This window comes from Asterias amurensis, chromosome 12 (genome assembly GCF_032118995.1).
Source record: "Asterias amurensis chromosome 12, ASM3211899v1".
Lineage (NCBI taxonomy): Eukaryota > Metazoa > Echinodermata > Asteroidea > Forcipulatida > Asteriidae > Asterias > Asterias amurensis.
The window spans coordinates 10,678,449-10,704,343 of NC_092659.1; the positions used below are offsets into that span (position 1 = coordinate 10,678,449).

Below are 25,895 nucleotides of genomic sequence, written 5' to 3' on the forward strand. Positions count from 1 at the left end.
TAGGTGTTGCTGATGTGGTTGAAGTGTCATTGATGAATAATAAAAACTTAAATTCTGAGCTTGCAATGAGGGAGCTGTCCGAGCATCACCGATGGAAATGTATGGCATAACATGAATAGAAAGAACTACATACAGGTGTATGTCTTATTATTATTGAACTTCAAGAAATTTTGTTGTGTCCAACGTCGCATCTCTTGGATGCATTTCTTAGTCTTTAGAGGCATTGGCATTTTCTTGAGAAGATTTAAACGTGATGTATAGCTGAGTGTCATCTGCGTACACATGTTAATTCAGGTTGAATTTCAGGATGATGTCACGAATCAGTAAAGTGTATAGAAACCAATGCTGGCCCAGTGCCGACCCCTGTGGCACAGGACAACAGGGTCTGTTAGTGCAGTGCTGAGACACACATGTTGAGTTCTTTTGAAGAGACACACTTTGCACCATGCTAGGGCTTTGTCCTCTCTGGAGCCAAGAGAGAAAGATGTTGTGATTAACAGTGTCAAAGGAAGTTCATTGTGTGTAGTTCAACAGTTGATGTGCTTTTTGTCGAGCTGCAGAGCAGTGCGAGCCATTGTAATACCAGTTTCTGTCTGGTGTCCGTCTGACCGTCCGGCCGTCGGCGTTTAAGTTTTTGGAAATGTCTAAGTTTTTTGCTTAAGTTTAAGTGTTTGAGTTAGTTGTTTTTGGTATATACAAGCTAAAGTGAGATTGTTATATACAATTGCCAGTCTTTTTCAATAATTTTCAGCCATGTTTTCAAATAATATTGAAGTTTTTGGAAAAACAAACAAAAAATTAGTTATTTTCAGGCTCAAACATTACATTTGGATTTAAAAGAAACAACTCAAATTAAAATCTTAAAGTTTTGAAATAATTTGTAAAAAAAAAAAAAATCAAATCTCTGTCACTGGTTCCAGTTGAATGAGCTGAAACAATGAAACAGTGATCATATTTCCTGATTGCAAGGATGTACTGACTTGAAACTTAAGTCAAATATTGCTTCTTACATGAAGATTCATAGAGATAACTCAAAGACTTAATCACGGGTTTCAGTTGAATGAGTTAAAACAATGAAAAACGTTAAATGGTTATAACTCCTTATTGCAATGATGTACTGACTTGAAACTTAAAGGCAGTAATAATTATCAGCATAAAACCTTTCTTGATTATGAGTAAAAACATTGTGAGAAACAGCTCCCTCTGAAGTGACAGAGTTTTCGAGAAAGAAGTAATTTTCCACGAATTTGATTTCGAGACCTCAAGCATCAGAAAGCACACAACTTCGTGTGACAAGGGTGTCACCATCAGTGTCCACTGTCTTTAAGTCAAACATTGCTTCTTACAAGTAGATTCATATGAAAAGATAAAACTCAAAAACTTAATCACTGGTTTTAGTTGAATGATCTAAAACAATGAAACATTTTCATAGACAGAACTCCTTATACATGTCAATGATCTAAAAAAAAAAATGAAACATTTTCATAGACAGAACTTATTTCAATGATGAACTGACTTCAAACTCTTGCTTTTTACATATAGATTCATAAGAAAAGATAAATCTTTCTTTGTGCATCACTGGTTCCAGTTGAATGAGCTGAAACAATGACAACCTTAAATTGTCATTACTCCTGGTTGCAATGATGTTCTGACTTGAAACTTAAGTCAAATATTTCTTCTAACATGTAGATTTTTATGAAGGTATAATGAATTAATCACTGGTTTCAGTTGATGAACGAATTGAATAGGCATAACTCCTTATTTCCATGATGTACTGACTTGAAACCTAAATCAAATATTACTTTTTATATAAAACGCATCACTGAAGAGTGCAAAGTTTTAGTCAAATATTGCTTCTTACATGTAGATAATATGAAAAGATCAGAGAATTTATCACTGGTTCCAGTTGAATGAGCTAAAACAATGAAAACCTTAAATGTTATAACTTCATAATTGTTAATGTCCCCACCCCTTTGCCCATCAGTTGATCAAATGACTGTTTTTCTGTCAGTCATTGGTTCTATCTGGTGATTGGCAGCTCGCCATGGCAGATCGCTGTTCTATCGACCGAAGAACATACTCACTGCTGCTCGCAATAGTACAAATACCAGCGTGAACCAGCGGTGACTAATGCTACACACAGTACACTGTTGCAGTTGGCTCACAGTGACATACACGTACAGGTTACAGTTACTAGTCTTTACTGTACAAATCATAATGTATGTTGTTGCGTATTGTACTGCTAAATTTCGTTAACAGAGGGGGTATGTTCTTATTGTTAAAGCATATTAAGAAAGCACCCTCTTGCGTTCGCTGTTTCTTGCATGTAATGTAGTGTGCAACCAAGCGAGATTATAAAGACTTGCAGTCCATTCATTTGGAAAGGTCAGGAAAATGTTGTTGCCTGCGCACTCATTATGTAACAAGAAAAACCATAAAGCTATGTTTTTAGAGGGGAAAAAATAAAACAAAAGAAAAAAAAATACAGATGTCATCACAATGATAGATGATTAATCGGTGTTACAGATAAGTGGATGTTAAAGTTCTTTATTCAAAACCGATGGAAAAATAATCCTTACAAATTTTGAAAGAGTGTAAAAACATGTTTTTTGTTGTGATTTTGTTCCACAGACATCATAAAAAATTGATTGAATGTTAAATTGCACAGTTTTGTAAACTGATACATGTATTTAAAAAACTGATTTCATATCAACAGATTCTTAATTGCATGCTGGAACCTTTGCTTCAGATGTGTTCTTTGTCAGCTAGTCGACTCAATCCATGTGACATGGCTACATACTTGATCAATTGTCTCTATGCTATGCACTCAACTTTAGCTCTGTATGAATTCACTGACCAACGTCTGGAAATGTTAGATGCACAGGTAGGTTATTCATGGCTTAAGTACATGTATGTTTTATTTGCTGAAAGATTCATACACTACAACATTACATTGCAGAGGAAATACAGCTTAATACATGTAGTAGTTTAGTATGTTTTTACTCTTAGACTGACTTGTATTAAGCACTGTATTCTCAGTTCTAGACCATCACTTTCCTTCAAAACTTTAGAGTGCTTTCAACTGTTTTATCTGATTGAGGACGCGTACATGTAAGCTACCTAGAGTATTAACAGCAGCACTGCAAACTCTGTGGGCCATACAACCAGCTTCCGTTGCACCGACTCTCTTAGTGCCAATCTTATGTTAGAGTTTGGACAATTTTTTACAATTTGTATTCATAATCGGAATACATGTACATAGTTTTTTGGGGGTCATATACTCACAAATAATTTTAAACAAAAATATTTTAATTTGGTTCAGCAAATTTGCTGTTCTACTGCTAGAAGTAAAACTAACTCGGAAGATCACGTGTTTGTCAGAACCACTTTGTAGTTCTAACTACATGTATCACGTAAGGCATAAACATGATGAAATCTTCTCTATAAATTGTTTGTAAAATGTCGAAACAAGCAAGAGGTCAAGCTTCAATGAAGGGATCTTGTAACACTGCAAGCAATTGCTGAATAACACAAGCTAAAGTTAGTTGTTATGTATGTATTAGGGGATTTGCTAATCGAGGTGAATTTTCTTGCAAGAAACAAGCTTTTGCTTTTGCTTGAAACTTTTGCTTGTTAGCTATTGCTTATTTTATTTGTATGAATACTGTATATAAGCAAACGTCTATAAAAAGCAAGTGCTACTCTTTATGAATTTGGCCCATTATGTTGATAAACTTTCCCGATGGTAACAAGATCCTGCAAGCAGTCTGGAGAAACACCATGAAAAGATTTGAAGGTCACCAAAAGGGTTTTCACATTGATCATGTATGAAATACACATTGATGGGATAGAAACAATGGACTGCACTGTCTTTAATGATACTTGTCTCAATCCTGAAAGCACCTTATTCCTTCCATTATAGATTGCTGCCCATCAGGACACACTAGTCAATGAGCAAGCATCGTATGTCCTTTCAATGGTGTCTCTCATTCAAGTATACAGTATCACACAGCAGCATAAGCCACAAGAGGTATGTACTTCACGCTCTGATTACTTAACTGTCAATTGTGTGCATCTGGAATCAAGAATTATATAATATATATACAAATAAATGCCCCTATTTGTGGAGGTAAAGTAAACCCACAATTCCATCACTCTTATAACAAATCTTGCATTGCCCAAGTCAATTAGTCAGCTGGAGTGGGTATGTACATACATATGTCAAGCTCTTGCCGTTTCTGTATACATGTACATGCTAACTGTAAGATCAATCAACCCAGATGACTTGCTTGAATTGCCAAATAATCTGATAACTGTCTGGAATCATATGAAGTATATTTCGCTTGTGGTGTGCTCTTACCTTCTTGTGCTTTTCAGTCTCTTCTGGTCTTTATTTGGCTCCAGAGAATGAATTGAAGAATAACATTTACAAGAATTATGCATTGCTCAAACCCTTGCACTGTTTTAATTTCTTCTTTTTCAGGGTCCTCTGTCTTTAGTTCATGGGATGGATACAATGGCCATCAAGTCTGCAATGGTAAGAATCTTCTCTTTTCCTCCCTATTACAGTGGCTCTTTGGTAAAACAGTTTGGTTATTATATTAAGAAACCAATTATATTTAATGTTAGAGCTTTAGCGGGTTTGTTGTGGTGATTGACTGGTTGAAAACAAGAGTGGAGTGCTCTTGGGGATGTTTGAATTGTTGGAATAGTTTGGATTGAAAAGGTCAACAGTCAAGGTGATGGAGGTGGTGGTGAGTTTAGAGTAGGCAATTGGTTTCCACAACTTACAAGTCAAGTTTGGTGGGGGTTGCCCTGTAGGAAAGTATAGTTGAAAGATTAGAGACTGAAGGTCATAGTGGGTTAGTGTAGCCAAATGGTTTCCTATCTTAACTCCAGTTAGAAGTTCTATTTGAACTTGTGTGGCTGGTTTCCCTTATGGAATATTTGAGGTTGAAAATGTCAAAGGTCTAGGCCAGGGCGGACAGTCTAAAGCCAACAGATTAAATGTCAATCTTACAGTGCTCTGATGTAAGATGTTTTACCACTAGACCACCAAGTTTTTATGGTTTAGCTAGAGGTGATTCAAATTTGATGTTATTCTCCAATTGCCTTATTGCATCAGCTCTTTGGAATCTCTTACAAGATCAATTACACAAGGAAACATCATGCTTAAACAGCAGTTATACATGCAAATGTTAAGGAAACAGTAGCAGAGGGATGATGATTGTCTTGTTGAAGTCTTATAGCGCACGTATTTACCAAACAAAAGGTACTCAAGGTGCTGAGTATATACAAACTTTCAGAAAGAGGTTTTTATTGAAGTGATGAATTCTGAGAACCAATTATGTAGCACTATATAAGGGTTTACAAGGTGCTAGGGTGCATACCGCAGGCACAGCCAGGAACACAGGGGCGAACCCCTTCTCTTTTCGATAAGAGCACTTGGTTCTTTTACGTACATGCGTTACACAACACATGGGACTAACAGCTTTTTGTCCCACTGAAGGACGAAGCAATGGTTATGTGTCTTGCTTATAAGGACACAAGTTTACTTCATGAAAGAGTCTGGTCCACTCAATGTTCAGTTTTAGCAAATTTAAAGTAATTTTCTGTGATTGACCCATGCTGGAATATGTTGATATGAGAGAGAATCTCTTTGAGGAAGGGGAAATATCTAAAGAACTCTCTATTCATGTACATGTACATTCACATATTATCAATCAAATGCTGAGACTTTAATACATATGTTTTTATATTTCTATATTTTTTTATACTACTTGCTATTTTTTTTAAACAGCTAACTGAGCGAAATGTTTTCAACAGAAATTGTATTTTTACTTGTTTTACACTTCTGAACTTTTCGTAATTATCGATTAAAAAATCAGGCCCCTACCTAATCAGGCCCCTGAAAAACTAAAAACACTTCTGCCGTTGAGAGCAGGCGTCAAAGGACAATGCCGCTGACGTCATTTGTGGGAGTTTGCTTTGTTATACATCCACGCTGCAACGAAGCGGCTTTATCTACTTATGACGTTTTGAGAGTGATTACGTAACGGGGCTTTTCGCAAATCTCGCAGAAAAGCTCTGGACAAGGGCATACAAAATGATTGTTTTTTTACAAAATTGAAACCTATTTATAATCATATGACTCGATTTTCTTATTCATCGAAAACATTTTAAGTGGAATTCAGCAAAGTTCACGACTTGACATTTTCGTTCAAGCAGGTCTTTAAATTAACATTAAACAAACAATTTGTTCTTCTTTTCTACATAGATACGTTTTGATTCATATTTGTCATCACCAGACTCTTTGGTTTTACCACAGTGCAACTTACTCAACAGTTCTCATGTCAGGTAATTTAGAATTTTTGTGTAGACGCCATGTCTGATTTAATGGCTGGATGGCTGTCACAGCTTACCCCGCAAGGCACCCATGACCGAAAGACAATCTAGGCAAACTCAAATAATTATAGACAAGTGACACAAGAGTTACATATTTCCAATAAATAATTACAAGTTTAATATATACACTTCTCTCCAACCTTCACTTAGTTCGGTCTATCTCACAAATCAATATTAAATGAAATCCACATCAATGAATGATCTAAATACTTTTGTCACGACCTGCTCCAAAAGGCCTTCTCAACAAATTCAGAAAGGTTTTAAACAAAACAGACTGTGTCCAATTTCTGCCGACACAAACCTTAGTCCAATTAAAGGAAACTATTTGACTGGATAAATTAATCCCAGTTTAACAGTCACCTTGATTATGGCACCTTATCTAATAATATACACAAACTATGCCCTCGATCAAAATTTGGAGGCACATGTACTTAATATTTACAATCACAGAAATCCCCAAAACCCACAGCTCTAGAGTGTTCACTGCTCTAAGCCTGGTTAACAATTTTGTTATACACAAAGGACAAGCAAAGTTCAGCTATGAACTTGGGGCAGATTTTACTCCCCAAAAATTATTTACAAATATCAACTCCCTTCAAATGAGCGACGGTAACACTGGCGTCAAATACACACCTTTTAGATAGGTTATTGATCGCACTCAATCAAAGTCAACGATAATAAGTATTAACAGTTACGTCTTTTGGACTGTTCTCTCCGCATAAATATCTTTCACATTAGCGGTAAACAGTTATACAATATTAAGTAAAGAAACGTTTCCACCGGATTATAGGTGACTGGCGTCCACTTTCCACTCCACAAAGATTAAGAGCTAGACAATCCCAGCTTTTCCACACAGTAAACCCAAATCAGTCACAAAGTTCAAAGTTCACAAAGTTCTCACAAAGTTGTTGCGCCCTCTATTGTTCACGTAGCAACTATGACTCGGGACGTCTTTAGATCGGCCGACACTCAGTCTGGCGGTTCTTCTGGCGGTTCCAAATTACTCACACCCAGGGGTGAAAACCATCTATTTGTTGGAATCAGTAAACCAAAATCTTCTAATAAATGTGTCCAACAAATGAATAACAAACTGCTCAAAGGTTTCCATGAATCTTTCATAAACTTTCTTACACAAAAATTGATGAACATTTCCAAGTTCCAAAACAACAGATAATTAAATGAACATGCCTTTTGAAAAAATGTGATAAGCATTGAAAATAGCCATTACTTGCATTTTCCAAACCACATCAATTTAAAACTAAACTTCTTCTTGGAACAAAAATAGCATCGTGCACTTGATTTTAGTAAAGTTTGAAATGCCGTAAGCATGCAATAAAAATAAGAAATTAACTTACGGTTTCCATAATAGTGTAGCTCTTGAAGTCCAGCTCTCAGAATTGTTGTCTCCTCACTTCAACCAATTTGCCTTAAGATTAATAGCAGCCTGAAAATCTGCTCTGAATTTAGCATTGGCGCACAATCACATAGCTTTGCAGAGACCAACACCCAGTGCAATTTTCTGTCACTGGATCAACAAGGATCACATCCTCTCTCTATCTTAGACGCTGCTAAAATGACCACCCTCTATCCAACACACAGCTAGCATACACTCACTCTCCCTGACCGCACCCATGTTACTCAACATACCCCAAAATTTCACCCATTCAAAACTTCATACTTGAACGGAACATAATGCCCTAAGGAATTTCTGGGGGGTACTTACCACTGCAGACCCAAATGAGGCAAAGCATTTAAATATAACAAAGACACAGAATAACTACCTACTGGCTCTGCCTACTGATGAATTATTCATGAGGTCAGCAAACTATTACTAAGCTCACAGCTGCTTAAATTCTGACAATGGCTAAAGTTCTTCAACACTGCTGCTACAGCCAGCTGCTACAGTCGTAGCCAATGATCACGGTCATATCCCACAGCTATAGCCAACAGTCACAGCTAGACCCAATGGCCACAGTCGTAGCCAATGATCGCAGCCGTAGCCCACAGCTGTAGCCAACAGTCACAGCTAGACCCAATGGCCACAGTCGTAGCCAATGATCACAGCTAGACCAAATGGCCACAGTCGTAGCACTAGAACACGGTCATAGCCCACAGCTGTAGAAAACGGTCACAGCTAGACCCAATGGTGACAGTCGTAGCCAATGATCGCGGCAATAGCCCACAGCTGTAGCCAACGATCACAGCTAGACCCAATAGCCACAGTCGTAGCCAATGATCATGGCCATAGCCCACAGCTGTAGACAACAGTCACAGCTAGCGGTCATAGCCCACAGCTGTAGACAACGGTCACAGCTAGACCCGATGGCGACAGTCGTAGCTAATGATCACGGTTATAGCCCACAGCTGTAGACAACGGTCACAGCTAGACCCGATGGCGACAGTCGTAGCTAATGATCACGGTTATAGCCCACAGCTGTAGACAACGGTCACAGCTAGACCCGATGGCGACAGTCGTAGCTAATGATCACGGTTATAGCCCACAGCTGTAGACAACGGTCACAGCTAGCCCCAATGGCAACAGTCGTAGCCAATGATCGCAGCCATAGCCCACAGCTGTAGACAACAGTCTCAGCTAGACCCAGGTGACAGTCTTAGCCAATGATCGCAACCATAGCCCACAGCTGTAACCAACAGTCTCAGCTAGACCCAATGGCGACAGTCTTAGCCAATGATCGCAGCCATAGCCCATAGCTGTAGCCAACAGTCACAGCTAGACCCAGGTGACAGTCTTAGCCAATGATCGCAACCATAGCCCACAGCTGTAGCCAACAGTCACAGCTAGACCCAGGTGACAGTCTTAACCAATGATCGCAACCATAGCCCACAGCTGTAGCCAACAGTCACAGCTAGACCCAGGTGACAGTCTTAGCCAATGATCGCAACCATAGCCCACAGCTGTAGCCAACAGTCACAGCTAGACCCAGGTGACAGTCTTAGCCAATGATCGCAACCATAGCCCACAGCTGTAGCCAACAGTCACAGCTAGACCCAGGTGACAGTCTTAGCCAATGATCGCAACCATAGCCCACAGCTGTAGCCAACAGTCACAGCTAGACCCAGGTGACAGTCTTAACCAATGATCGCAGCCATAGCCCACAGCTGTAGCCAACAGTCACAGCTAGACCCAGGTGACAGTCTTAGCCAATGATCGCAACCATAGCCCACAGCTGTAGCCAACAGTCACAGCTAGACCCAGGTGACAGTCTTAGCCAATGATCGCAACCATAGCCCACAGCTGTAGCCAACAGTCACAGCTAGACCCAGGTGACAGTCTTAGCCAATGATCGCAACCATAGCCCACAGCTGTAGCCAACAGTCACAGCTAGACCCAGGTGACAGTCTTAGCCAATGATCGCAACCATAGCCCACAGCTGTAGCCAACAGTCACAGCTAGACCCAGGTGACAGTTTTAGCCAATGATCGCAACCATAGCCCACAGCTGAAGCCAACAGTCACAGCTAGACCCAGGTGACAGTCTTAGCCAATGATCGCAACCATAGCCCACAGCTGTAGCCAACAGTCACAGCTAGACCCAGGTGACAGTCTTAGCCAATGATCGCAACCATAGCCCACAGCTGTAGCCAACAGTCACAGCTAGACCCAGGTGACAGTCTTAGCCAATGATCGCAACCATAGCCCACAGCTGTAGCCAACAGTCACAGCTAGACCCAGGTGACAGTTTTAGCCAATGATCGCAACCATAGCCCACAGCTGAAGCCAACAGTCACAGCTAGACCCAGGTGACAGTCTTAACCAATGATCGCAGCCATAGCCCACAGCTGTAGCCAACAGTCACCGCTAGACCCAGGTGACAGTCTTAGCCAATGATCGCAACCATAGCCCACAGCTGTAGCCAACAGTCACAGCTAGACCCAGGTGACAGTCTTAGCCAATGATCGCAACCATAGCCCACAGCTGTAGCCAACAGTCACAGCTAGACCCAGGTGACAGTCTTAGCCAATGATCGCAACCATAGCCCACAGCTGTAGCCAACAGTCACAGCTAGACCCAGGTGACAGTTTTAGCCAATGATCGCAACCATAGCCCACAGCTGAAGCCAACAGTCACAGCTAGACCCAGGTGACAGTCTTAACCAATGATCGCAGCCATAGCCCACAGCTGTAGCCAACAGTCACAGCTAGACCCAGGTGACAGTCTTAGCCAATGATTGCAACTTTAGCCCACAGCTGTAGCCAACAGTCACAGCTAGACCCAGGTGACAGTTTTAGCCAATGATCGCAACCATAGCCCACAGCTGAAGCCAACAGTCACAGCTAGACCCAGGTGACAGTCTTAACCAATGATCGCAGCCATAGCCCACAGCTGTAGCGAACAGTCACAGCTAGACCCAGGTGACAGTCTTAGCCAATGATCGCAACCATAGCCCACAGCTGTAGCCAACAGTCACAGCTAGACCCAGGTGACAGTCTTAGCCAATGATCGCAACCATAGCCCACAGCTGTAGCCAACAGTCACAGCTAGACCCAGGTGACAGTCTTAGCCAATGATCGCAACCATAGCCCACAGCTGTAGCCAACAGTCACAGCTAGACCAAGGTGACAGTTTTAGCCAATGATCGCAACCATAGCCCACAGCTGAAGCCAACAGTCACAGCTAGACCCAGGTGACAGTCTTAACCAATGATCGCAGCCATAGCCCACAGCTGTAGCCAACAGTCACAGCTAGACCCAGGTGACAGTCTTAGCCAATGATTGCAACTTTAGCCCACAGCTGTAGCCAACAGTCACAGCTAGACCCAGGTGACAGTCTTAGCCAATGATCGCAACCATAGCCCACAGCTGTAGCCAACAGTCACAGCTAGACCCAGGTGACAGTCTTAGCCAATGATCGCAGCCATAGCCCACAGCTGTAGCCAACAGTCACAGCTAGACCCAGGTGACTGTCTTAGCCAATGATCGCAGCCATAGCCCACAGCTGTAGCCAACAGTCACAGCTAGACCCAGGTGACAGTCTTAACCAATGATCGCAGCCATAGCCCACAGCTGTAGCCAACAGTCACAGCTAGACCCAGGTGACAGTCTTAGCCAATGATTGCAACCATCGCCCACAGCTGTAGCCAACAGTCACAGCTAGACCCAGGTGACAGTCTTAGCCAATGATCGCAACCATAGCCCACAGCTGTAGCCAACAGTCACAACTAGACCCAGGTGACAGTCTTAGCCAATGATCGCAACCATAGCCCACAGCTGTAGCCAACAGTCACAGCTAGACCCAGGTGACAGTCTTAGCCAATGATCGCAACCATAGCCCACAGCTGTAGCCAACAGTCACACCTAGACCCAGGTGACAGTCTTAGCCAATGATCGCAGCCATAGCCCACAGCTGTAGCCAACAGTCACAGCTAGACCCAGGTGACAGTCTTAACCAATGATCGCAGCCATAGCCCACAGCTGTAGCCAACAGTCACAGCTAGACCCAGGTGACAGTCTTAGCCAATGATTGCAACCATAGCCCAAAGCTGTAGCCAACAGTCACAGCTAGACCCAGGTGACAGTCTTAGCCAATGATCGCAACCATAGCCCACAGCTGTAGCCAACAGTCACAGCTAGACCCAGGTGACAATCTTAGCCAATGATCGCAACCATAGCCCACAGCTGTAGCCAACAGTCACAGCTAGACCCAGGTGACAGTCTTAGCCAATGATCACAGCCATAGCCCACAGCTGTAGCCAACAGTCACAGCTAGACCCAGGTGACAATCTTAGCCAATGATTGCAGCCATAGCCCACAGCTGTAGCCAACAGTCATAGCTAGACCCAGGTGACAGTCTTAGCCAATGATCGCAGCCATAGCCCACAGCTGTAGCCAACAGTCACAGCTAGACCCAGGTGACAGTCTTAGCCAATGATCGCAGCCATAGCCCACAGTTGTAGCCTTGGGTTTAAAAAGTAGCTTTAGTTAGTAAACTACTTTTGATCTTTTGTCAGTTTGCCATAAACGGAGATTCAAAGTACACAACAAAAAATTTGAAACTTTCTAGCTTCTTGTTCCTTCTAGTTACAATTTTCTCGCAAGCACACGCAGCACGAAATTATAAAAGGTAGATATTTAGGTGTCCATGGTGAAAGACAGTGTGTATAAGCAGTGACTATGCAAGAAAGTGTGCAAAAACAAACAATTTGCAACAAATATTATTCTGAGGATTTTGCCTTTTTGTTTCATCTCTTTGGAATCTGTTAAAAACAAAATGATGAGCAAGATTAAAATGACACAGGAATACATCGTGTTTAAACAGCAGTCAATACAAATATTTTAGTGGACACATTAGCAGAGGGATAATAAACTATTTTCAGTGTGTCCTATTGGTGCAAAGGTTGACATTGTAACCAAAGAGTAATGTAACCAAGCCCAGAATTTGTTGTTTGGTGAGAAGTCATCTGTGGGTTAAACAAAATTTGTGGTTATTTTGTGGGTCAAAACACCAGAATACTATAAAAAACTATAAAAACAATCCAACTTATGTTCAATAATGAACACCAGAATACTATAAAAACTAGAATAATGAACACCATAATACTATAAAAACTATAAAAACAATGCAACTTATTTACAATAATGAACATAAAACTATAAAAACTATAAAAACAATGCAACTTATTTACAATAATGAACACCATAAAACTATAAAAACAATGCAACATTTTTACAGTAATGAACACCATAATACTATAAAAACTATAAAAACAATGCAACTTATGTGCAATAAAGCACCACCAAATGCTTTCTTATTAAAAGGAAAGTTTTAAGTTTGGATTTAAAAAGACTTTTGTGGGTGCAGTTTACATGTGATGCCAAGTTATTCCATAGATACAGTGTAGGTGCTGCTTTGGTTTGGAGCTATTGCATTATCAATGTTGCTTGTAGAAAATTACTCTGGTTCAGAAATTAACTTGTTAGAGAATGTCCACCTTAATTTTGCACTGCTTATTCTGTTCTCTGTATTTCTGTAATTCTTTGCAGGGAGGAAATAATATGTCGAGGTACTGACCTTGTTTGTGGTGCATATCAACTACTATATGAAGCTATTTTTAATCCAGATAATTGCTTCAGCGACCCAAAAGGTGTCTTAACCAGAACACCAGAACAGGTAAAAGCATTATTGCTTTGAACTTGATTTATTGTTTTATTCACATGATTTGGTTTTGACTGAAGTATTTGGCAATATCAGGCTTAGTTCCACAAAAAGTAAGATTGACTTATGATTGTTGAGATATGATTAGGAAGAGCATACTACATATCTTGAAAACACAAGATCTCTAGTTGATGCTATTAGACTATCACAAGATATTAGCCTCCAAACAGAAGCTATGAGTACACACATTATCTCTAACTGTGTTGAAAGCTATTTCAATTAGCCTAGCGGTTGGAAACCATAATAATTAAGAGCTCCTGATTCAAACTTTGGTGTTTCTGATTAGCGAAGTGTGGGTTCAAGTCCCACTCACTACACCTATGTCCTTTTAAAGACACTGGACACTATTGGTACTCGTCAAAGACCAGTCTTTTTACTTGGTGTATCTCAACATATGCATAAAATAACAAATCTTTGAAATTTGAGTTCAGTTGGTCGTTCGAAGTTGCAAGACAATAATGGAAGAAAAAACACCATTGTCACATGAAGTTGTCTGCCTTCAGATGCTTGAATTCTAGACCTAAAAATCAAATTCTGAGGTCTCAAAATCTAATGCAATTTTGTTTGGTGAGAAATAATTTGTTTTCTCAAAAACGACGTTACTTAAGATGGAGCCAATTTTCCAAGGTCATTACCACGTAGTGAAGACCAGGTACGAACACTGTTATTCCCATTAATAAATACCTTTTTTAGGGAATTACACGGCTAAAATTGTCAAAATTTTGTGACTTTTCTCTCGGCAGTACTTCCAGACATGTTCAGGAGCCATTTTTGAGCTTTTGGTGGTTCCCATCTCTTTCGTGCGTTAATCACATTACTGATCTTTGAGACCAGTGACTCTTTTAAATAATGATCTGTTCATCGCCTTCACTGGGGTCAAAGGAGGCAAATGATTGGACGATAGCTGTTCCTTGTGCATTCAAATGCGCGCATGAGCTCGGCGTCAGTTTATACGCGCGCACATGTTACACGCGCGCAGTCAAAATTGATACATTTTCAGCGCGCGTACGTGTAAGTGCGTGAAGTTGCAATGAAACTAACAGGGATATAAATAAATGTGCGATACAGTACAACGCGCAAGGTTTAAACAACGTATGCTGATTTAGAGGCCACTTATTCGCTATTTTCCAAAGCCGGTCTTTATACCACCGTTAACACTCCCACACGTGATCGGGTTTTGATCAATCAGAGACTTGAAACTGTCAAAGGTATTTATTAATATTTAATCATTACTACAAACGTTTATTATTGTTGTTAATATAACATGTTACAGGCCCAAAGATTTCACTAAATACAATGATCTCATTGGCTGTGATGTAAGCTTTCCATATACGTGTAATCATTAGTCGAAGTGATGAAGTTTGTCAGCTTACACCGTACTTTCTGATCGTCTTCATGTTGAAGAAAGAAAGCGTACATAGGTCAACAAAAAGACAAAAAGATTTGGCTAATACTAGACTGACCAAAAGAAACTCTGAACAGAGAGAAGTAATCTAAATAGAATCCAAAATTTATAATCCTATGTGGCAGAGAACAGCGCAATCAGCTGATCCATCTTCTTCAAAGTTGCAGTTACTTTACACTACATGGACTTGATGGATGTGCTTTTTTGAAGGGAAAGACAGTACTGTTTTGTGACTGCGGGTCTCGATGTGACATAAATACAAGGTCAAAGGTACATCTTGCAACATCTGGGAAGGTTGGTATCTGGCATTTTCACGAACCTCGTAGTGTGACATCAGATGTTCAAGAAATAAAGAACCCTAGCCTGAACATTTGAGGTCTGGACTACAACACTGGTGATTGTGCCAGATACAAACCTTCTGTGTCTGGCCTGCCATGGCGGCTGTCCGATGTACATTTGACCTCACATCAGTTCACATGGAGATCAATTCACTTAACAACACATACGTTATCACATGCATAATATCATGCGCAATGTGCAAACATTATGCAGAAGATCGAAAATGTAGCGGACAAACGACATAACCCTTGGACCAATCATAGTACAGACATGGAAAGCATACATTGACCGTTTATCCAATAAAATCATTGTCCTGTCTTTATCATTGTGGATAGAGACAAGTCTGTAGTAAAACAAAAAAAGACTTTTTCATTAGCTGAAGAGATCAGTGCGGCATGTATACACATACATGTTTCCATTTATTTATTTCAGTGAATGTAGCAAATGGTAAGGTGGTATTTATTGCGCAATGTTTCCCCATTCAATATAGCTATAGAATGCCTCTTATTATGTTCATGTTTAAAATCAAGTTTGTAAACTACCCTCACATGAGAGGTCTTTAAAAAGATACTTTATCTGCAGTGAGATTACACTCCTTATAAGTATTTACATGATTTCTGTACTAAAATTCTGAGCACCTTCAGTTCTTAGACGTAACATGGTTCTAAGGTTGCAATTTTAATTTGCTTTTAAAATTTACTTTTCCTTAATTTGTAACTTTATATTATGAGGGCTACCCAAATAGTCAATGGTTAAAGGCAGTGGACACTATTGGTAATTACTAAAAATAATTATTAGCATAAAACCTTTCTTGGTGATGAGTAATGGGGAGAGGTTGATGGTATAAAACATTGTGAGAAACGGCTCCCTCTGAAGTGCCAGTTTTCAAGAAAGAAGTAATTTTCCACGAATTTGATTTTGAGACCTCAGATTTATAACTTGAGGTCTCAAAATCAACCATCTAAACGCATGCAACTTCGTGTGACAAGGGTGTTTTTTCTTTCATTATTATCTCGCAAGTTCGATGACCACTTGAGCTCAAATTTTCACAGGTTTGTTATTTTATGCATATGTTGAGATACACCAACTGTGAAGGCTAGTCTTTGACAATTACCAATCGTGTTCACTGCCTGTCAAATTACACAGAGTATTTGATAAAAAAAATATCTTTCAAAATCCAATATATTAATTGACATAATTGTTTCACATCAGCGTACTGTGAAATGTTTATTCTCTCCAAGATTGGGTCTGTAGCTTGACAGCCTTGCTGAAAGTGACGCCGAACCTTCAGAGAGAGAGAGAAACGTCACAAAACATGAGAAAACATTTTGAATCGATTAGTGGTACTAGTTAAACAAATCTTGATCTTTCTTGTCATTGTCTTACCTTTATTTGAAATGATGAATAAATCCATTAAACAAAGTTTTATTGAGCATGTTTGTACGCAATTATGTTCCTCCCAGATAATCTAAGGTACGTTCAAAATCGTAAAAAGGTTTCCTATTTCCACTGCAAAAAAGAGGCTTAGAACACCCTGTTTACGTTTGAACGGCTGTGTTTGGTACCATTGGAAAGGTCTTGGCCCCCAACTGTTCTTTTGTATGTATAATACCACAGTCAGGAGGCTGAAAAAGTACAACAAAAAATGGTGAAAACTTGATATTTAAATAATGCGGGCTTTCCGGTGCCCAATTTCATAGCGCTGCTTAACGGTTAGCAAATTTGCATGCTTACTGTAGCAGACAAATTTGCTCAAGCCTTAGCGTATTTCATAGGTTAGCAGAAAAATTGGGCGGCCATATTGCGCGTTTAACGTTATTTTTGTGCGGTAAGCACCGCAAGGTTAACATGCCTTCTCGTGTGCTTATGGTTAGCAGCGCTATGAAATAGAAATTGCACAGTAAACAAAAAATTGCCCGCTAAGCAGCGATATGAAATTGGGTCGTTATCAAAAATAGAGATCACTGATTGAATGAGAGGTAAGAGGACGATTGGATGTTTACCAAATGACGTCACAAACCTTTTGGCTGCTTCGGAACATAGATATAGATTGAGAGTTTGTGAACAAACTCAAGGTGTTCGCTTTCCGGGAGTAAAAGCCTGGATTAAAAAACAAATATTTCACCTTGTTTTGTTCTCAAGATTTGTAATAAATGATTCAAATTGCAAAAACTGTCAAAACAACATGATTACTCTAGTTAAAGTGTATGTTTGGTGACGTCATTGGTAATAATTATTTGTTTTAAACCAGACCTTTGCCAGACTTGTATGCTGTGATGGTAAAGCATCAAAGGATGTATATTTCAACCTAAAAGGCAAAAAACAACGCCCTTTCAAATCATTTCACATTCACCTCCGGTTTAAACAGGTCAAAAGGTCAACGAAAGTTCACCAACATATCCATTTCTGTACGTAAAGCCCTTTCATATGATGTATAGATTGTCAAAATAGCTTATGTAGTTTAGGAAATATGAACTTAGGAAATATTGACGACTGTAGAAAAGACTGTAAGGGGCATGTATGTTTTAACCGCCTTGAACGAAGACTATTCTTCATGAAGCTTTTTCGCGCTCTGTGGATGATCATTGGAGGTGACTCTGCTGCACCGCTAATACACTACACGTTGTGTGTATGCCTACGTGCAATGTTTATGCACATACCAATGTGGATTTACGTTGTTCTTTAGACGTGAATTTTGAAATTTTCAACCTCTTTTTTGAGCCGGAAGACAACATCGAAATGGGGTCATGTCTGTGGGGCATTTACGGAGTTTTCAATGACGATTCCAATGATGTTTCGATTGTAAGAATCTCTCATGTAGATCAAAAGTTATGATTTTTTGAATTAATAAACTTTGAATGGTTTCACATGGTTTCTTCTCCTAATGAATATCTAACTATGTGTGAAGTTTCAAGTTCATACGATGTTTGGAAAGATGTTTCTGTTAGGGGACAAGGGACGTACAGAAGAAGAAGAAGAAGAAGAAGAAGAAGAAGAAGAAGAAGAAGAAGAAGAAGAAGAAGAAGTATCAATAAAAAATAAAAAACGAACAAAAATAAGAGGTGTTCCGGGCTGTTGGCCCGAACACCTAATAACTAGATCGACCGCGCGTACATACGCGGGTTCTGGCATGGGGGCCGCCATAGACCTTTTCGCAAATACCGGGGCGCGCGCGTAACGCTTGGAATTAGGTGCATTGTGGTCTAGCTGGTAGCAAAATTTGATCCATATCTATCCCACAATGCACCTCATTCAACAGTCTGCGCTTGCGCATTGGTATTTGCGATAAGGTCTATTGCCTATCTCCCTTGTAGTACATTTTCTGTGCGTTGCCGTCAGCACGTGACTTTTTGCCGTCAGCACGTGACATTTAGCGCGTCAAATGCATAGAGTTATATATAAGTTCTTATATATAACTCTATGGTCAAATGCCTATTATTTTTGCGCGTCGCCTTCCGAATGTGAAATTTTTACCGCGTCCATGGCGAACAAAAACTTTTTCTACACAGGCAATGGCGCGTATGTACGTGCGGCCGATTTAGTTATTTTAATTCTATATCTATGCTTCGGAATGATTGTAGTGCGTTTTACCAAAGATCGTATAGCGCCGCGCAAGATAGATAACTCAACGCAGACGCAGTGCAAATACGTGAAATAATCATGGGGGCCAGCGGACGCCATTCTGGCAAGGTGAAACATGTGAAATGTCCCGGATGTTGATGTAAACAAACGCGAAGGGTGACCGGGTGCATGTTATGATCATCTGATCTCACTCCTTTTTTCACATCAGATGGCCAATAAGTACTAATGAAGATTGTTTTTAAGGTAAATGTCAACTTCTCGGATTCATTAATGGCTGCCAAGATTATATCGCCATTTTATCTTACGCCAAGGTAGGAGGATGCAACACCACAAAGTAGCCACAGCAGAATACCAATTAGAATGCTTATCCAAGGACTTTTATTGTAGACGGAGAAGATCGCAACAACAAAGATGGCGATGTAAACAAAGACAAACCCCTCGCAAGAGGGCGCTATAACAACTACTGGCGTTATGCTTAGATTTAGAAGAAATTTTGGAACTTCACAGTTACGACTATCCTATTGTTGTGATAAAACTCAAACGTTTGAAAAGAACTACATCAAATGGGGGCTTGTTTGTCCCTTTTTACAGCTCCATCCATGGTTTAAACAATTACAATACAATGGCAAGCCTGCCTGCAACTATTTTATTTACAAAATTGTTATCAGTTGTCACAACAAGGACTAAGATAAGACTAGAGTCTTGATTAAAATGAAGGACATACATAACAAAACATAAAGGCATCAGAGAACAAAATACATTTTGGTGTTTAACAGAGCAGAGGTGTGCGGTACACATTTATTCTGATGTTTTCAAGATTTAGGGTTCATTTATTTTAGAACACATCTTTACAGTTAAGAATAATATAAGATTAAACAAATATGACACTCACTAGAGAGTGGGGCTTCAAGTTGTGTTTTCTCTGCACTTGATGATGTCTCTGCTATGATGTCTGGGTTGATTAAGGCAGAGGGATAGAGGGGACCCAGAAGTAGTTGATCTGCGTCCGTTGATTAGGAACAGGATTGCCAATGCCAATGTTTCATCGCTGATGGGAGTAGAGGGGAGGGGTTAGGGGGAGAGTGGACTTGGCGTTTCGAGAGAGGGGTGGATGGGGTTTTGTCTATGGGAGAGCATTCACCCACAGAGGCTGATGATATAAACATGGAAACTATAATAGGCATAGTCCATACCTGCCAACCGTGAAACCTCAAAATTAGGAACACCAGTTTTTAAAGTTCTCAGATAGCGACACAAAAGGTTATGCAGTAAAGCTTATTACATCCATCAATTATGTACACCAATACGATGTGCCCAAATCTCTGTAAGAAAATCTCTGCTGTCACAAACAAATGGAACACTCTTTTGCCAGAAATTGTTCACTGTGGTTTCTTTTCAGAAGTAGGAATGTTCTGATTTTTTGCAGCCTGTAATCTGTAATCTCAAAAATCTGGCAATTCCAATCAAGGCAGATAGGTCATGATGATCTTGGAGTCAATAAAGGAGAGTTTGGGGAAGATCAAGGAGCCAGTCTATCTGACAACTAAAACAGCAATATAAATCAGTCTTTGAAACGTTTTATTTAATTTCAACAGAAGAATTGTGGTTATTTATTCATGCAAACTTCAACCATCAATATTCACAATTAGTACACTTGGTATGTAACATTAGATTGAGTGATTCAATTTGTATACTGTGCATCTTATGAATTGTGGAAATGTGTAGGGGATGGGGAGTCTGCGCTGCTCTGGTAAATAGCATACGGTTTGATTTATTGTGTGCTCTGCTAGCTGTAGCCTGCTGTGTGTGTCACTGGATATCTATTCTGTCTCTGCTCATTCAGCTAACTAACAATCTCTATCAGCAACCACCAGTGGGCTAGCTGCTCTGCAACTTTGCATCCTGCTGCACTGATCTACTGCTCAGCTCTGACTATCTGCAACTCAGGTCATCTCCCAAAAGAGTTCCATGCCCAAAATGAACCGGGCCTAATTTCATGGCTCGGCTTACTGTCAAATTCTGTGCAAGTGCTAGGTTTCTGTGCTAGGTACCGTGGAGTAAGCATGCCCACAAGCAAAAATTTCCTGCTAACCTGTGAAATACGCTTGACATAATCGCCGTAATTCCCTGCTTCTGTAAGCGCTGAGTCTTTTCTTATAGTAAGCAGAGCCATGAAATTAGGCCAGAGCAACAATACGCCCTCGCAGCTTGCCTTTTATTCACTTCATGGACTTGCATGGGTACTGGTTGGCTAAATATCACGTAATAGAGTATGATCACTCACTCTCATGTACAATCTGCAATGTAAAAACTATACAATCAATAACAAAATGTGTACAGAACAGGAATAAAGAACAGTATCTGTCCTTTCTCGTTTTATCTGACAGAACTATTCAGTTGACAGATTTTTTAGCTCACAAGACAAACTGATGTTTAGCTTTACTGAGAGCTCTCTAACGCTAACAATGAGAGCTAAGGTCTTTTGAGCTAAAAAATCTATCGAGTCTAAATTATGTCTTGCTGTTGCAACAAAGCAAAAGCTGTGTTTCTAATACCAGGAAGAACAATTATATTATGGAGGAAGTATAAATAAATAGTAAACTTGCGGGTACAACCATGTGTAAATCTGTAATGGGTGAGTGTTGTCTCTGAAAAGAGTCGGTTTGGTCCTGGTGTCTCGAACAGTATACAAACTCTGCTCGTCTTCAGAGATGAGCAGAGTATAACCGTTAGAAATGTCGAGACCAAACCAACATTCACACTAAAGAGATTTACACATGGTTGTACATGTACCCGCAAGTTTACCTAGATTTATAGTTCCTTCTACTTTCTCCACACAGTGCAAAGCTTCAAACAATACTAACTTTATTATTATGGTAGACATTTCAATTTCTAATCTCACGTACCCCTAAATGATGACTTTTACATAAAGGCTTTTGATATGATAAAAGCAGGCCTATATGAGCGAGAGTGAGAGAATATTATCAACAGTCAGAACTTTTGTATACCTTTCAAGCGCTTTCGTGGAATGTCAACTACATGTGCTGTTAGGCCCTTCCTTTTCAAAGGCCTTCTTGTTTGCTGGACTGATTTGGGGGGATTTGGCACATTGAAAACCGTTGGGATGGCGTCCCATTTCAACCTCCTTTTTTCTGCATTGACAAGTTGATTGGTCTCAAAATGCTCAGAGCATATCCTGCAATTATTGTACAGGTACCATGGAGTTTTCCCCTGCAGGTCCTTACCACCGGGTGTTCTGAACCCACTGCTGGCTTCTGAAAATGGTACCAAAAAAAGAAAAAACTATGTAGGGACTACAGTGCACAAATGGATTATAAATATAAAATGAATATATTGATTAAATATCAGAAATACACACAAATAGTTCAGTCAATAGATTAGTAGTTTGTTCTCAGTACTATGAAACTTAGAGCCTTTTTAAAAGTTTAAAATGTGAAGTTCTGAGAGCCTAAATAATAAAACAAACTTGTTAATTTTCCAGAACACAATAGAATGATCATGATTGACAGTAGAACTAGATTAACAAGTCGTAGCCTCACTACTTGTGTGGCACAAGTCGAGGCACACTTACTAGCTTAAATGATACGTTTGTACGATGATTGTTGAAACTTAAACAAATAAATAAAATCATAACACTCCGACAAAAAATTACAACAGTCAGAAATCAGAACAACAACTTGCCGTACGTTACGATTCTATTTTCTAGCTGTAGCAAAATAATCTTATTTTTCAACCCATTATTACAAATGGATAACCCATTATCAGCTAAAGACTCACCTTTCTGTTTTCTTCGGGAACCTGAAGAAAGGCAAATGAGGGCATTTGGCCATACTGTTTTGGCAGTTTATGGCCGCAACCCGCCGAGTTAGCGTTGTGTAGTTGGAGTGTTGCGCCTGCCTAGCCTATCGAGAGTTTTGCATTATGGATGCAGGCAGTGTGTAAACCTGAAGAAAGGCAAATGAGGGCATTTGGCCATACTGTTTTGGCAGTTTATGGCCGCAACCCGCCGAGTTAGCGTTGTGTAGTTGGAGTGTTGCGCCTGCCTAGCCTATCGAGAGTTTTGCATTATGGATGCTGGCAGTGTGTAAACTTTTCTTGCCGAAATGGCGCTAGTCTTGGCCCAAGACGATGGTGCTTGATTCTGGATAGTGTACTACGCGCGGTTGAATCGCCAAAGCGCGCCTTCCACGGTATGATTTAGTTACGTGGACGGCTCGAAATCTAGACTACACTCTGCAAGTGGTAGTTCGAAATACTATCATCAGCTCTCCATTGCTCATTGCTCATTACCAAACAAGCTTTTATACAAACAATTATTTTGAGTAATTATCATTAGTGTCCAGTGCTTTTAAGTGGCATGTGACACGTCGTTTTGGCCGTACAGACCTTTCCTTTGTTGATATTAAAACAAACCGCTTTGGTTGGCGTGGTCGGCCGAATGTTTGTAAAACACTTAATCGTATTATTAGATGATTTAACCCAATTCAACATTTTCTGCAAACTTTCAATTAAATTAAATTAAATTAAATTAAATTAAATTACGTTAAATTAAATACCTTCCACATTACAATTAGTTGTTTTGTTTTCAACAAAATGAACTGTTTGAATGTTTTCGTAACATTGTATTAACAAACAGTAACGATATGTTTTTGATTTGCATTTACGGCTTTCCATGCATAGTTTTCCAACCTAAGTTGGCAAAAACTCGGGCTTATCAGATATTGCAAAAGAAGGTCTATTGAGGATTCGGAACTTTTTTTTCCGTTTTACCTTTGACCACTGAGCAGCCTTGCAATATTAAAGTCGTCCGATGACGGCCACAGAATTGGCGAAGAAAGTTGTCAAAATGGTAGTGTTTATTTGGAGCCTCATCTCAAAATGACATGTAACAGTTTATTTTGTAATGACTACTTTAAAGTGCCTAGGGCAAAACCCAAGACTAATTTGATGGTTGGAGGGAGTTTTTCAAATTTGTTGTTGCGCAGTCATATGTAGGCCTACTACAGCGGTCTGAGCAATATTCCATCAAAATTCCATTGGAAATTATTATGTAAATCACGCCTTCATAAGAACCTAAGAACCACTCTTTTGTTTATCTTACATAATACTTAAATTGCGAAGACGCTAATTGTTTATCAGATTGTTTAATACTGTTTTACATCCCGCAGTAGTGAAGCGGAAACTTAATTGTCAAATAGTTTTTTTAATTATTTGTTATGTGCACAATGGGTAGACATTCAGACTGAGAGTCAGTTTCGTTTTTCAGAAGTCGGGTTGAACTATGACCCCTCACCTTGAATTAAATGGTCACGACTGGCAACGTTTACAAGCAACCCGACCTGATACGTGAAAAACGAAACAAAAATCCTGAACTGTTTTCCTGATAATGACCTTACTGTGGTTTTTAATCACGTGTATATCAGACGGCTAGCACTTTACAGTAATGGCAAACACTTGAGCTACAGTCCTTGTATTACAGGATGTTATGCGTATACATTTTGGAAGCTTTGAAAAGGAAGTATCTATTGTGCAAATCAGTCAGTGCATGAAGTCAAGGGTAGCAAACAGTTACCATGCACTAATCGTGTGGACAACTTGTTAAAATTGCCTTAAACCACACATCTATCAACCTGTCAGCATACGGCTTCGTGCAAAGTTTCATTGCCTTGTCAAGATACACATTGTGGGCAAGTTTAAGGTAGGAATTGTACTTTGTAACAAGAAACATTGGGGGACAGGGTATAAAAACAAATTGAGGAAAATATATCGTACTCCCTAAAGGATGTATGTATGGGAGAGTGGTGCAGGACGCTGGCAAAAGGCCTTTTCCTGTAGAGCATACTACTTACTAGAGAATTTAATTCGTAATTATTCCTAAGTTTTGTTTGTCAAAGCAAACGACTGATGAGCAGGAGTGGCTGGTTTAAATGGTGGGGTCAGCGGTTTGGCATTAAGATAGGTTCAACAAACGGCAATAAACAATGTTAAAACAGTGTTTAGAATTTCAACATGTCTACTCCAAGCAATTCTGAGTCCACCTTTTCACATGTGCGGCCCTAAACCTACAAAACATGTTTAGATTTGTGTGATGTGTTTGAACGATACAAACCTTTCGAGCAGGTGTCAACATGATAAGCATAATGTATTATTAAAACATGTTTCAAAGTAGATACTACACTTGTGAATGATTAAAAGCACTTCTTATTAGCGTAGTCGTTTCCTCAAGGCGCATAATGGGGCCTTCTGCATTCTCATAAGTGGTATCATGGATTACGATATACAAAAGCACTGGACCCTTTTTTCCCATTTGATTTAGAATACGAACGTAAATACGGTAAATTTAAAAACAAACTGCAATGAAATAAATTTCAGGCTGAATGTTGAACAGGATTGGTTCACATATACATCAGTGTCAAGGAAAGCAACATTTTTGAGACTTTGTACTTTTGTAAGTCAATTTGTCAGTGTTGTTTATTTCCTTGTTCCGTGTCATTGATGGGTGATATTCCTGTTTGATTCGAGAAACCGACTCTGGAAAACCCCTGTGCTGATAACAGATTATTAGTCACCAATGAGGACTATCCGGTGACAAACATCGACATGTGACCTATACAGCAGCAATGTGATGGAACAGCCTTTTGTGTAATACTGCTTTAAAGGCTGTGGACACTATTGGTAATTACTCAAAATAATTATTAGCATAAAACCTTTCTTGATTACGAGTAATTGGGAGAGGTTTTTTTTAATTAACGTAGTTTTCGAGAAAGAAGTAATCTTCAAAGAATTTGATTTCGAGACCTCAGATTTAGAATTTGATGTCTCGAGATCAAGCATCTGAAAGCACACAACTAAACTTCGTGTGACCATGGTATGACAAGGGTGTTTTTTCTTTCATTAGTATCTCACAACTTCGATGACCGATTGAGCTCAAATTTTCACAGGTTTCAACTGTAAAGACTAGTCTTTGACA

The 25,895-nt window shown here is 39.6% G+C and overlaps 1 protein-coding gene across 5 annotated transcripts in view; it reads left to right on the top strand.

The window, feature by feature from the left end:
• Nucleotides 1-25,895, top strand: part of LOC139944865 (conserved oligomeric Golgi complex subunit 6-like) — a 66,755-nt gene that overhangs the window by 38,490 nt on the left and 2,370 nt on the right. For 3 of the 5 annotated variants that reach the window (XM_071942008.1, XM_071942007.1, XM_071942009.1), the window contains 6 exons: nucleotides 2,717-2,884; nucleotides 3,923-4,030; nucleotides 4,484-4,537; nucleotides 6,278-6,357; nucleotides 13,407-13,533; nucleotides 15,109-18,136. In XM_071942008.1, the coding sequence (XP_071798109.1) occupies nucleotides 2,717-2,884; nucleotides 3,923-4,030; nucleotides 4,484-4,537; nucleotides 6,278-6,357; nucleotides 13,407-13,533; nucleotides 15,109-15,174 (603 nt within the window). In that variant the 3' untranslated portion in view covers nucleotides 15,175-18,136. Of the gene's footprint in view, nucleotides 1-2,716; nucleotides 2,885-3,922; nucleotides 4,031-4,483; nucleotides 4,538-6,277; nucleotides 6,358-13,406; nucleotides 13,534-15,108; nucleotides 18,144-25,895 lie in introns of those variants that run through there. The other 2 variants (XM_071942011.1, XM_071942010.1) reach the window with 2 other exon arrangements.